Genomic DNA, 14139 nt, shown 5'->3' on the forward strand with positions numbered 1-14139 from the left:
CCCATTTATTCAATTTTTGTTGAAATCAAAAAAAGTTTAATTTTGGACCCCAACTTGGACCAACTTGAAAACTGGGCCCATAATCAAAAATCTAAACACATGTTTAGATTCAGCATATCAAAGAACCCCAAGAATTCAATTTTTGTTAAAATCAAACTAAGTTTAATTTTGGACCCTTTGGACCTCAATGAAGACCAATTTAAAAAACGGGACCCAAATTAAAAATCTAAAAACACGGTTAGATTTGGCATATCAAAGAACCCCAATAATTCAATTTTCGATGAAATCAAACAAAGTTTAATTTTGGACCCTTTTGACCTCAATATGAACCAATTTGATAGCGGGGCCTACAAATAAAAAATCTAAATACATGGTTAGATTCAGCATATCAAAGAACCTCATATATTCAATTTTTGTTGAAATCAAACAAAGTTTAATTTTGGACCCCAATTTGGACCAACTTGAAAACTGGGCCCATAATCAAAAATCTAAATACATGTTTAGATTCAGCATATCAAAGAACCCCATATATTCAATTTTTGTTGAAATCAAACAAAGTTTAAATACTGGACCCTATCTTGGACCAACTTGAAAACTGGGCCCATAATCAAAAATCTAAACACATGTTTAGATTCAGCAAATCAAAGAACCCCAAGAATTCAATTTTTGTCAAAATCAAACTAAGTTTAATTTTGGACCCTTTGGACCTCAATGTAGACCAATTTAAAAAACAGGACCCAAAATTAAAAACCTAAATACACGGTTAGATTTGGAATATCAAAGAACCCCAATAATTCAATTTTAGATGAAATCAAACAAAGTTTAATTTTGGACCCTTTTGACCTCAATATGAACCAATTAGATAACGGGGTCCACAAATAAAAAATCTAAATACATGGTTAGATTCAGCATATCAAAGAACCCCATATATTCAATTTTTGTTGAAATCAAACAAAGTTTAATTTTGGACCCCAATTTGGACCAACTTGAAAACTGGGCCAAAAATCAAAAATCTAAATACATGTTTAGATTCAGCATATCAAAGAACCTCATATATTCAATTTTTGCTAAAATCAAACAAAGTTTAATTTTGGACCCTTTGGACATTAATGTAGACCAATTTGAAAACTGGACCCAAAATTAAAAATCTAAATACACTGTTAGATTCGGCATAACAAATAAATAAATGTGATCAAAGATTTTACAAATCTAATGCGCCATACTGTGCAATTAAAGATTACTTCTTGAAATTTTTCAATATTTGAAATTTGAAAAAAAAATAATATTTGAAGAATAATTCTTTTTAATTTCTGAAATCTGAAATGAGAAAAAATTGGCCCCCCACAATTTCTTTTTATCCCCCCCCCCCCCTTTTTCCCCCAAAAAAATTCTTTCCCTCAAGATATGGTCATAATCTCAATTCAAATTTCCAATGGAGTTGGCAACCATAATTACCCATTTAAATTTACCATAGTGCTAACTTAATCTATTTTATAATAGAATTAATAAAAATATAGTGTCAAATCTTTCATATGGATTTTTTTGTAAAAAAAAAGATGAAAACATTTGCAGATATTTTTACTGGTCTTCCTTTATAAATATGCATTTCTTTAAACATAATTTAAAAGCAGTGTAGGGGAAGTAACCAAAACTTTTAATTTGGATTACCTCCCTTACACTGTTTTAGATTATCTTTATTGTTCATTAACCATTACTTTATACATAATTTAAAAGCAGTGTAAGGGAGATAATTTCAATGATGCATTTGATTTATCTCCCTTACACTGCTTTAAATTATGTTTTGTACTAAAGTATTTGTCCATTAACCAGGACAACCTTGTTTTTCCCCCTTTTTTGCCCCTAATTCCTAAACGGTTTGAGCCATAACCCCCCAAAGCAAATCCTAACCATCCCTTTGTGGTATGGAAACTTGTAGTATAATTTCAGAGAGATCCATACACCGTTCCACAGTTATTGTCTGGAAACTAGAAAATGCTCATTTTTGGCCCCTTTTTGGCCCCTAATTCCTTAACTGTTGGTACCATAACCCCCAAAATCAATCCCAACCTTCCTTTTGTGGTATTTAACCTTATGGTCAAATTTCAAAAAGATCCATTCACTTAAACTAAAGTTAGAGTGCGAAAACCAATATGTATTCGGACGACGACGCCGGACGACGACGACGAAGACGACGACGCCAACGTCATACCAATATACGACCACAAAATTTTTTTGCGGTCGTATAAAAAGACCAAAACTCAAAAACTTAACTTTGACCACTGAACCATGAAAATGAGGTCAAAGTCAGATGACACCTGCCAGTTGGACATGTACACCTTACAATCATTCCATACACCAAATATAGTTGACCTATTGCATAAAGTATAAGAAAAACAGACCAAAACACAAAAACTTAACTATAACCACTGAACCATGAAAATGAGGTCAAGGTCAGATGACACCTGCCAGTTGGACATGTACACCTTACAGTCCTTCCATACATCGAATATACTAGACCTATTGCTTATAGTATCTGAGATATGGACTTGACCACCAAAACTTAACCTTGTTCACTGATCTATGAAATGAGGTCGAGGTCAAGTGAAAACTGTCTGACGGGCATGAGGACCTTGCAAGGTACGCACATACCAAATATAGTTATCCTATTACTTATAATAAGAGAGAATTTAACATTACAAAAAATCTTAACTTTTTTTTCAAGTAGTCACTGAACCATGAAAATGAGGTCAAGGACTTTGGACATGTGACTGACAGAAACTTCGTAACATGAGGCATCCATATACAAAGTATGAAGCATCCAGGTCTTCCACCTTCTAAAATACAAATCTTTTAAGAAGTTAGCTAACACCGCCGCCGCTGGATCACTATCCCTATGTCGAGCTTTCAGCGACAAAAGTCGCAGGCTCTACAAAAATTACTTGATACTTAGAAGAAAATAAAAATTTTGCAATTTTTCCATTTATAAAGGGGCATAACTCTAGAACAGTTGAAGTGACGCCACCAAAATTCAAACTTGACTTGTGTTTTGTGGTAATAAGCATTGTGTATAAGTTTCATAACATTTGATTGAGGCAAACTTAAGTTAGAGAACGGAAACAAAAAATTTGCAATTTTTCCATTTATAAAGGGGCATAACTCTAGAACGGTTAAAGTGACGCCACCAAAATTTAAAATTGATCTGTGTTATGTGGTAATAAGTATTGTGTATAAGTTTCATAACATTTGGTTGAGGCAAACTCAAGTTAGAGAACAGAAACCAATTTCAGGACGTACGTTCATACGGACGTACGTACGTACAGACAGACAAGGGTAAAACTTAATGCCCCCACAGCAAAAAATCCCCCCCCCCCAATTTTTTGAACCCCCTTATCATTCATCACCCCCAAACTCAATCCCAGCCTTCTCTTTGTGGTATGGTACCTTGCAGTACAATTTCAGAGAGATCCATACACTTTAACACAAGTTATTATCCGGAAACTGTAAAAATGCTTGTTTTTTGGCCTCTTTAAGGCCCCAAATTTCTAAACATTTAAGGCAATTACCCTCAAACTCAATTCCAGCTTTCCCTTTGTGATATGGAACCTTGTAGTACAATTTCATAAAGATCCATACACTTACAAGTTATTGTCCTGAAATTTGAAAAATGCTTGTTTTTTGCCCCCTAATTCCTAATATTTTGAGGCAATTACCCCCAAAATCAATCCCAGCCTTCCCTTTGTGGTATAGTACCTTGCAGTACAATTTCAGAGAGATCCATACACTTGAACACAAGTTATTGTCTGGAAACCAGAAAAATGCTTATTTTTAGCCCCTTTTTGGCCCCTTTGTCCTAAACGTTTTGGGCAATTACCCCCAAACTCAATTCCAGCTTTCCCTTTGTGATATGGAACCTTGTAGTACAATTTCAGAAAGATCCATACACTTACACACAAGCTTTTGTCATGAAACTAGAAAAATGCTTGTTTTTTTGCCCCTTTTTGACCCCTAATTCCTAAAATTTTGAGGCAATTACCCCCAAAATCAATTTATATTCAATTGAAGATTTCTTGCTGTTGTGTAATACACTGTCATGACTGTGCTGTTGAGCAATACTTAGTAAATCTGTTTTCGGACTATATACAAAGAATTAGTAAAATAAATTGTGAGCCAACAGTTGGTACATTTTTGTACAATGGTCAATTTATTTTGCTAATTCTTTGTATATAGTCTGAAAACAGATTTACTAAGTATTGCTCAATAATTTATTTTATCTTGGGGAGTGCAATTTTTTTTCCTCAGAAGAAAATTCTCTTTAAATATTATTTTTTTTGGAGAAGGGGGGGGGGGGGAGGAAAAAAATTTTGATGGGTAAAAAAAAAAAAATTTTTTTGTGGGGGTCAATTTGTTTTCCCTCAAGATTTAATAAATTGTCAATATTCCAAAGAAAAAAATTAGGTGTCACAATTTATTTTGCTAATTCTTTGTATATAGTCTGAAAACAGATTTACTAAGTATTGCACAACAGCACAGTGTATTGCACAACAGCAAGAAATCTTCAAGTGAATATAAATTCAATTCCTACATTTGGATTCCGGACAATAACTTTAGTTTATGTGTATGGATCTCTATGAAAGGAGTAGGTCTGGTAAGGGCAGATTTTGGCCTCAAAATTCAGGTTCATCTGATGAAAGATTTTGCACACTTTTTAAACACTTAAGTGTCTACTTCAGTCGATTCAATTAGTTTATGTGAAAGATTTGAACTGGTTTAACATTAAAGACGCCCAAATTCAAGCTTAAATATGAAAAATCTATCAAATATGCCATAATATGTCACTTTTCAGATGGTTTTTGTCAAAAATGAAAGTGGCCGCATCCGTGTTCATTCTCAACCTTTATATATGTTATGTTTTATCATCAAATACAACTTACATTTAATATTAAGAATGAACACAAATGTGGCCACTTCCAAATCAGACGGAAACCGTCTAAAAATTAACCAAATTACTGAAATTTCGAAGATTTCAGTAATTTAGCATGATTTAATGATGCTAGTACCCGATACATGTGCATTGTATTGTCAAAAACAGCACATATTTATGTAACAGAAGTATTCTTCTTTCCAATAAATAGCTAAAAATATACATTTTAACAATTTTGTAAAACTGCTATATTTTGGGGCCAAAAAGGGGTCTTACTGGGCCTACTCCTTTAACCAAAAGGTTCAATACCACAAAAGGAAGGTTGGGATTGTTTTTGGGGGCTGATGGTCCCAAATGTTTAGGAATTAGGGGCCAACAAGAGGCTGTCAGCGAGACAGCAAACCGGATTTTCCTGCAGAGCTCGAACCCTGAACAGTTGATCTATGAGCAAGTATGGAAACAACATTAAACTTAAAATAGCTTTGAATTTGGATTGTTATTGAATATATTTGATACAGCATACGTTTGTGACACAAAATAAATGTGGTCAAAGAACTGAAAAATTTGAAATTCGACATTTACCTATTATGGTCCAATATACAAAATCTATGTACATTGCTAGAATCAGCATATCAAGGAACCCCAAGAATTCAATTTTTGATGAAATACTTCTAAGTTAAACCATTTCTGTTCAAAGGGAAATAACTTTATTTCCATGAACCAATAATGCAAATCTAAAATTAGATATGATTTAACTATAGTTCTCTAAAACTAGATATGATGTAATTAGATATGATGTTATATTTATTTTCAAATTATAATCTAATATAATTAATAGTTTTCAAATAAATCTGTCACTACAATTATAATTGGGTGATTGACAATCATGACAATTACCAAAAAGGGTCTAAAACAAGCATTTTTCTAGTTTTCAGACAATAACTTGTGTTTAAGTGTATGGATGTCTCTTAATTTGTACCACATTTTCAAAAAGAATTTTTTTTTTTGGGGGGGGGGGAGCAATTTTTTTCCTCAAAAGAAAATTCTCTTCAAATGTTATTTTTTTTGGAAAGGGGAGGGATAAAAAAAAATTCTTTGGAGGGGGGGCAATTTTTTTTCCCTCAAGATTTAAGAAATTGTCAATTTTCCAAAGAAAAAAATTGGGGGTCACAATTTATTTTACTAAGTCTTTGTATATAATCTGAAAACAGATTTACTAAGTATTGCTCAACAGCACAGTCATGACAGTGTGTACATTGCAACAGCAAGAAATCTTCAATTGAATATAAATTCAAATCATACAACCAATTTCAAGTTCTTTGACTACATTTATTCTGTGTCAGAAACCTATAATGTGTCAAATATTTAATTACAATCCAAAAAAAGACCTGTATCAAGCTTGAATATTGTGTCCATTTTTGCCCAAACTGTTCAGGGTTGGACCTCTGCGGTCGTATCCAGCTGCGCTCGGCGAAGCAGTTTATTGCTATTTGTCCTCTGTAAAAACATAATTGCAAGACCTACTACAAATACAGCTGACAAAACCCAAGCAAGAATTTTCACATGTTATGAAAAAATATGGTCTTTGCATAAAAATATCAAATCTAGGGGTTTAACATCAAATGGGCTCTTTAAATATGGACACCATAACAGCTACGAAAATATCTAATGTCAATACCAAATGTTCTTGTCAAGAAGGAGTCAAATAATCAAAATTCTACAAGTACGTTCAATGTGAAAGTTCTGTTTTCACCCCTTAGCCCCTTTAAGAACTACTAAACCACTATAATACAAAACAATTTTTGTTTATTGTCAGAATTCATGTAGTTGTAGTGTTTAATGAAAGAGATTTGATCTGCCATGAACAGGATTAGGACAAAGCCTTAGATGAGTGGTAACAAATGTTTGAAGGAGTATTAAAAATAAAAGCTACATTTTCAGTGCTAAAAATCAGTTTTTGGTTTTATATTTCAATTAGAAAGTGCACAAACATGTATAAAAATAAGAAGATGTGGTACAATGTATGATTGCCAATGAGACAACTCTCCACAAAAGACCAAATGACATAGATAGTTAACAACTATAGGTCACCATACAGCCTTTAACAATGAACAAAACCCATACTGCATAGTCAGCAATAAAAGGCCCCGAAATCACAAATGTAAAACAATTCAAACAAGAATGTGTCCATAGTACATGTAGTACATGGATGCCCCACTCGCACTATCATTTTCTATGTTCAGTGGACCGTGAAACTGTGGTCAAAACTCTAATTTGGCATTAAAATTAGAAATATCATATCATAGGGAACATGTGTACTAAGTTTCAAGTTGATTGGACTTCAACTTCATCAAAAACTACCTTGACCAAAAACTTTAACCTGAAGCGGGACAAATGGACGGACAGACAGACGGACAAATGAACGGATACACAGACCAGAAAACATAATGCCCCTACTACTATCGTAGGTGGGGCATAAGAAAACTAATGGCCTGATTTATGTACAAAACAATGAATGAATAAACTGCTTCGCTGAGCGCAGCTGGATATGCCCGCAGAGGTCCAACCCTGAACAGTTGGGGCAAAAATGGACAAAATATTCATGCTTGATACAGGTCTGAATTTGGATTGTATTAAATATTTGAAATATTATAGGTTTCTCAATAAATGTAGTCAAAGAACTTGAAATTGGTTATATGAATTGAATTTATATTCAATTAAAGATTTCTTGCTGTTGTGCAATACACTGTGCTGTTGCGCAATACTTAGTAAATCTGTTGTCAGACCTTAAACAATTAAAGTTCAATTAATTCTCAATGTCATATTAGAAATTTATGAAAATGTAAAGGGAGCTTACATTAATAGATATAAACAATTCACCAAAGTTTCATGAGAATTGCTGACAGCATTTTTGAGTTATTGTCTGAAAACTAGAAAATCCCCCCTTATTTAATGAATAAAACCCCATAACTCAGAAATGTAAAATGTAAAATTTATAAAATTCTAAACGGAGCTTACATCAACAGATATAAACAATTCACCAAAGTTTCATAAGAACTGCTGAAAGCATTTTTGATTTTTTGACCGAAAACTGGAAAATCCCCCTTTTTTTATGAATAAAACCCTGTAACTAGGAAAAGTAAAGTCTAAAATATATAAAAATCGAAAGGGAGCTCATGTCAATAGATATAAACAATTCACAACAATTTCTTGCAAGTTGGTGAAAGCATTCTTGAGTTATTGTCCGAAAACTGGAAAATCCCCCTTTTTTAATGAATAAAACCCCATAACTCAGACACATAAAATCTAAAATTTATAAAAAACCAAAGGGAGCTCACGTCAATAGATATAAACAATTCACCAAAGTTTTATGCAAATTGGTTAAAGCGTTTTTGAGTTAATGTCTGACATGTTGACGACGGACGGACAGACAGTAAACCATAATACGTCCCGTAAACGGGCGTATAAAAACAAATATGATATACATGTACAAATTGAAGCCAATTTATTTAATTTTTCAACAGATCATCATGTGCACATTATTTTTAAAGTAGAAATTAATGCAACCAGGCAAGCAAATTAAGGTTGAAATTCAGTTTTGCCTTAATTTTGCAATTACATGTATTTGTACTTAAAACTATTACTATATGATTTTTACCTTGTATTTATTTATATTTTTTATATATTTAATTTCATAACAAAATCTGAACACTAATGAACTTGCGAAATTGCTGGGTTTTTTTATCACATAAAGAATATGGTTTTTGTAACAAGATTGCACATGCTGAGATGTCTCCCCTGCTTTACTGATCTGATTGATTTTATGTAAAATATCTTTATGATAAAGGTTTTACTACAACTATCACATAAACTTAATATTATCAATGATCCAAGTAAATGAGGTCAGGAAAAGATGAACCTTACTAGACTGACAGCACCTTACAATCATTCCATACATGTACACAAAATTTGATATCATATTGCTTATAGAAACAATCAATTTACGGAATCTATACTAGGGGTACAATTTTTCATGCTACATGTATATATATTTTAAATTGGAAAAGATTTTTAACACTTTAACATGTTTTATTGATACCAATTTCTTATAAGATCAGTATTGCTATATAAAGTAGTTAGAATAACTATGATTATATGAAAATTTTACCCCTTTAGTCGGGGTGGGGACAATTTTCCAAGGTTCATGTAGGGGGTCAAAATACCATGGCCAAGTATAGTGTTAATCAAAGTATCATTTGGGCTGTGATCCAGCCAATTTTAAAGCTAGTTGGACATTTTTTCTAATCTCGTTTCATCTTTTTTCTTTGATTATAGTTTATACCAACTCCTATAAAACAATTTCAAGATCATGAAGATAGTCATCAAACTTAAGCTTGGGAGAAGTGATTTTGGCCCAAAATGTTGACACATTTTTTTTATTAAATATGGAGACAGGGAAGATACTAAGGCCAGTAAGGGTCAATCGAAAATCATACATGGCATATGTCTAATAAAAATCTGGAACTGTGTGAAAACAGACAACTCGAGTTGAAACTTACAAAAACTTTACCGATTTCCCCATATTACACTAAAGCCGTGTCAGCATGCTTACCTCCAACTAGCACTGAACCAACAATTCTACTTATCACTAAACCGACTTTGTACATTGTAGGGTTTTTCTAAGATCTTTTAGTTTAACTAAAAACTTTTCTAAACATTCAGTATTGCACAATTTTTGTTTCATGGGCGCATCCATTGCAATACCCCGGATGTTCCAAATCCGGAAGGGAAATGTATAACTTTCGGATATTCATAGCTTCAAACAACGTCATATAGAACGAAAAGTGACGTCATAGCGACTAAGCCAGAAAATGGCAGATCCACTGTCGCTTATCATCAAAGCGATCAAGGTCAAAATAGCCTTGAACAGGCTATCACGATTAAAAGAAAATGCAGTACGGGAGCACATGGGATTGCCCCCGAAAACGAAATGGTAGGAAATTAAAATTGAGAATGGAAATGTCAAATGGGGAATGTGTCAAAGAGACAACAACCCGACCATACATAGTCTAAAGCAGACAACAGCCGAAGGCCACCAATGTCTGTAATCATATGCCACCACGCCCCCACCCCTCGAGCCTCCGATCAATGAAAGTTTTGACTCTCCCCTACCCAATCTTTATGAAATCATCTTGGGAACTAAGTAGCTTTAGAAACGACTTCAATGCGAAAAATAGGGATGCCGGCTAGCGGTGCCGTCGTCAGTCATGACTAACTCGACCCACAGGGGCTTGTTTAGTGGGTCAGACAAGGTTTTACTGTCAATGGCGGTCGCTATTCTATATAATTAAAACACAGGCCATGATAGCGACCGCCATTGGCAGTAAAACCTCGTCTGACCCACTAAACAAGCCCCTGTGCTCGACCGTCATGATTTTACCAACTCCTCGTACCCCTAATAGTACAGATTCCTCTTTATCAATATGTCATTTTACACAAACAATTCCAATAAGTAATCAAGTATTATAACCCGTTATTTGTTGTTGCGGGTGATTTCTTTCGATCTATAGCAGTGTACGGTATTCATTTACAGAAATTTTCATTTTTTTCTTAGTTGCATGCATAAATACAAATTTTCGTTTTGCCAGAGGTTCGCATAAATGAATACATATATATTGATTTCCAAATTTAAGCAGGAGTTTTTTTTTCTCATATAAATAAAATATTGAACTTTTGTATAGCTTTTTTATTGCATTTATTTCAGTTTCCTCATTTATTTTTATAAAAATTCTCGATTAAAGCTTTAGCTAAGCTAGTAAAATTTTTGAGTCATTGTATTCACATAAAAATTTACATTCTTTTAAGCCATTATGCATTTTTTATGTGGTTATTTTTATAACTCAGCAATGGTTTCTACCTCATTTCTTATATTTTTTTCAACTATAACGATAATATTCAGCCACGTATGCTAATAAGACGCATCTACCAATGTGACGCAGTATAGGTATATGTTGCCGATATTCCAAAAATGCATTCGTTTGCGCCTCAATCTATTTGCACAAATGCTTCTTTGGTGCCACTCAGCCATTTAAATTACAGGTTTAATTTCATTTCCGCCAATTATACTGGCATACAAATAAGCCAATTTGACAAATATATTTTATTTTTAATTTAAGATATTTAAGTTAAACTTGTGATTTACAACTCATCTCCTTTATCAGTAAAAACGTCTTCTGAAACTGTACAAGTTTTTAATTGGCTTCATATCTGAATGAAATGATCACGAATTCAGATTCATTACATAATACCATATAATTTTTATCAGATTGTAAATTATACAAAGTCATAGTCGTTGTTCGGTTACCATACTAATATCATAAAAAAATGCAGGACAATGCGGAATGCTGTGGGATTCTACTCTCAATTCTTTTTATTGATTTTGAAGCAGGTTTCTTCGTGGACGACGAACATATTTACCAGTCCTTTTTTTATGAATTATTTTTGTCAATTTTAAAGTCTTGTTTCAATATTTCCCTCATGAATGTAAAATGATTGCTAATAGACTATTTTTTTTCAATGCGACTTGCGATTTTTGATTTATAAGCCTTTCTTTTTGGACGAGTTGAGTGGCACGTTGATAGTAAACTGAGTGGCACGTTAATAGTAAACTGAGCGGCACGTTGATAGTAAACATGCATATTCAGAGTAAAAATATGGTATATTGGTATTTAATTTATATGCAGCAAAAATACTGCAATCTGATTGGTTAATTACCCCGGTGTAAATAACACCCCACCCTTGTTCACCCCGGGATAAATAAAATTTTGCCAAAATAAAGAAAAAAAAAATATGAAATGTAAAAAAAAAAAAAAAAGAATTAAATGTCAAAAAAAAATAAAAAAATAAAAAAAAAAAAAATTTGAGGACAAAAATTGAAAAAAAATTAAAAAAAATATTTAAAAGAACACAAAATTTTTCTGAATTTCCCAAAAATAAAGAAAAAAAGTATTTGACAATGCGCAGCAACATCGAAGTTGAAAAAATGTTACAACGGAAATTTTTCATTACCATTTTTCTATTTTACATCCTGGTTTAAAAATGAGTAAAGAAATTGGTCATAAGAAATAAATTCGTTATCTTGGTGTAATCAGGGGTGTACGGAATTTTACACCGTTGTTGAAAAGATAACTAATAATATATATGGTACAAATAAGTGATATATATTGAAAAATCGAGGATTTATGATAATAAGGGGGAGGGACTACGGGAGGGGGGGCTTATAACAGGATCCTGTCCTCAAGCACCTATGCTTTTATTCCTATTTTAGGACTGAAGAATGTTATGAGGGATTCATGTCGTCACTTAGAACTGCCTGTTGTGAAATATTTACACCGTGTTGTATACTTGGTAAAATCAAACGACCAGAAGTACCAGACAGCTGCATTAAAAGAATATTTTTTAATGGAACATATGAGAATGACGTATTCAAAAATGTTCTTGGTCAGTATAACGAGTATTTAATCCGTTTCCTGGATATGGAATGAGTAGCTAATGCTCGAGCTAATGTTATAAAATATATTATACTGGCGTTTTTAGTTCAGTATTTGAGGGTTGGAATCGTACACTTTTGCTTTAATCTCATTCAGTTTGTCATAATTTTGAGAAAGTTGCTTATAAGAAAGTGATGCATGCATAACAGGAGATGCTTACCCTGTCGACGTACCCGGTCTCGCTCCTTTTGGAGTTCGCTCGATTCCTTTCGTTTTTGTTTGTTACCTTGATTTGTCTTTCTAATCGATTTAAGAGATTGGAGCATCGGTAAACTGTTGTTTGCCTAAATTTAAATAAAACTTAATGATCAACAACAATACAGAACATGTAAAACCATTTCTAAGTGATCAGGCGAACTCCTACTGTTATTATTTCCAGTTGATTGAGTATGGAATTTGCACTGAGACATATATCATCCGAGACCGGTTTGGTGTTCTGATCTGTTTGGTTTTCATGCTTACAGTAATAAATATCCTTGCTTTTAAATCTGAGTACAATTCCATCGTTTACAGCTTTCTGAAAGACTTTTAAGAGTAGAAAATCATTGTTAATCAACAAGGAATTTCAAACATACAGTATCTTTTCTTTATTTTGTTTTGTCATAATTTTAAAGGCAATATTAGGCCTAAGCTGTCATTTTATGGCTTAGGGTCATCTTGCTGGTAGGTTTTTGATGTCAGATAAAAAAAATGAGAATAACAGATTTTGATTTTGAAGGGTCTTTTTAACTCTATTCATATGTTTTCATATGTACATTCTTTAATTTTTTGAAAAATATTAAAAACTGAGTTGTTTGCTAGGCTTATAATATAAAATTTGACTTAACGCAAAATAAATTTTAAATCTGACACACACTTACATTGATGCATTGTTTGAATATTTTTTTTATCTTACAGGTTTCATTTGTGGTGTGTTAGTAACGATTATATTATACTTAATCATGGTATTTCAAATAAAATTTACACCTCTGACGTCATCATTGATATGCACATTTTTGGGTGCACTACTAACACTAGGACTCGCTTTTACGTCACAGACAAGATTAATGGTATTACTGATAATTCCACAGTTCTTCACAAGTAAGTGGCACAATTAGGGCTTAACATGTTCGTTAACTTGTTCAATAAATCTGTGTTTATTTGCACATAATATATTTTCTTTTTTTATACCGCATTTACCTATTTTGTGAAATTGATGTAATTAAAATCTGTCTATTTGCACATAATATATTTATTTTAATATTTATCTTTTATACTTTGCATTTACCTATTTTGTGAAATTGATGTTATTAAACTGTGTCTATTTGCACACATATATATATATATGTTCTTCTTTTTTATACGTTGCATTTAATCATTTTGTAAAATTGATATATAATAACAAAATTATTCGAAAAAAGATAGATTTTATATCGTAAGATGCTGAATTCAACATTTTAGTAAAAAAAACGGTAACGTGGGCGGTTGCCAGCACTCTTATGTCCATTTTCATGGTTATCTGCTAACTCTCAAGAACTATCAAGAATTTTCCCTGAATGGAAACGTAATCTACAATCTATTTTGCAAGGTTACTAACGATCTGGCCTTTCTTGTTTGTTGAGCATTTCTTGTGATAAATACAAAACAATCTAATTAGAATCATATCTTTCACAGTGTTACGTTATATTT

The 14139-nt window shown here is 32.6% G+C and overlaps 2 protein-coding genes across 3 annotated transcripts in view; one reads left to right on the plus strand and one right to left on the minus strand.

The window, feature by feature from the left end:
* Nucleotides 1-9691, minus strand: part of LOC127735640 (exonuclease 3'-5' domain-containing protein 2-like) — a 97580-nt gene extending 87889 nt beyond the window's left edge. For both annotated transcript variants that reach the window (XM_052245873.1, XM_052245874.1), the window contains exon 1: nucleotides 9534-9691. In XM_052245873.1, the coding sequence (XP_052101833.1) occupies nucleotides 9534-9588 (55 nt within the window). In that variant the 5' untranslated portion in view covers nucleotides 9589-9691. The remainder of the gene's footprint in view (nucleotides 1-9533) is intronic.
* Nucleotides 9692-9792: 101 nt separating this feature from the next.
* The window catches only part of LOC127733705 (DC-STAMP domain-containing protein 2-like), a 39548-nt gene continuing 35201 nt past the window's right edge, over nucleotides 9793-14139 (plus strand). The window contains exons 1-3 of the mRNA XM_052243018.1: nucleotides 9793-9914; nucleotides 12249-12421; nucleotides 13369-13551. Coding sequence (XP_052098978.1) covers nucleotides 9793-9914; nucleotides 12249-12421; nucleotides 13369-13551 — 478 coding nt within the window. The remainder of the gene's footprint in view (nucleotides 9915-12248; nucleotides 12422-13368; nucleotides 13552-14139) is intronic.

The sequence above is a fragment of the Mytilus californianus genome, unplaced genomic scaffold (assembly GCF_021869535.1).
Source record: "Mytilus californianus isolate M0D057914Y unplaced genomic scaffold, xbMytCali1.0.p SCAF_3, whole genome shotgun sequence".
Classification (NCBI taxonomy): domain Eukaryota; kingdom Metazoa; phylum Mollusca; class Bivalvia; order Mytilida; family Mytilidae; genus Mytilus; species Mytilus californianus.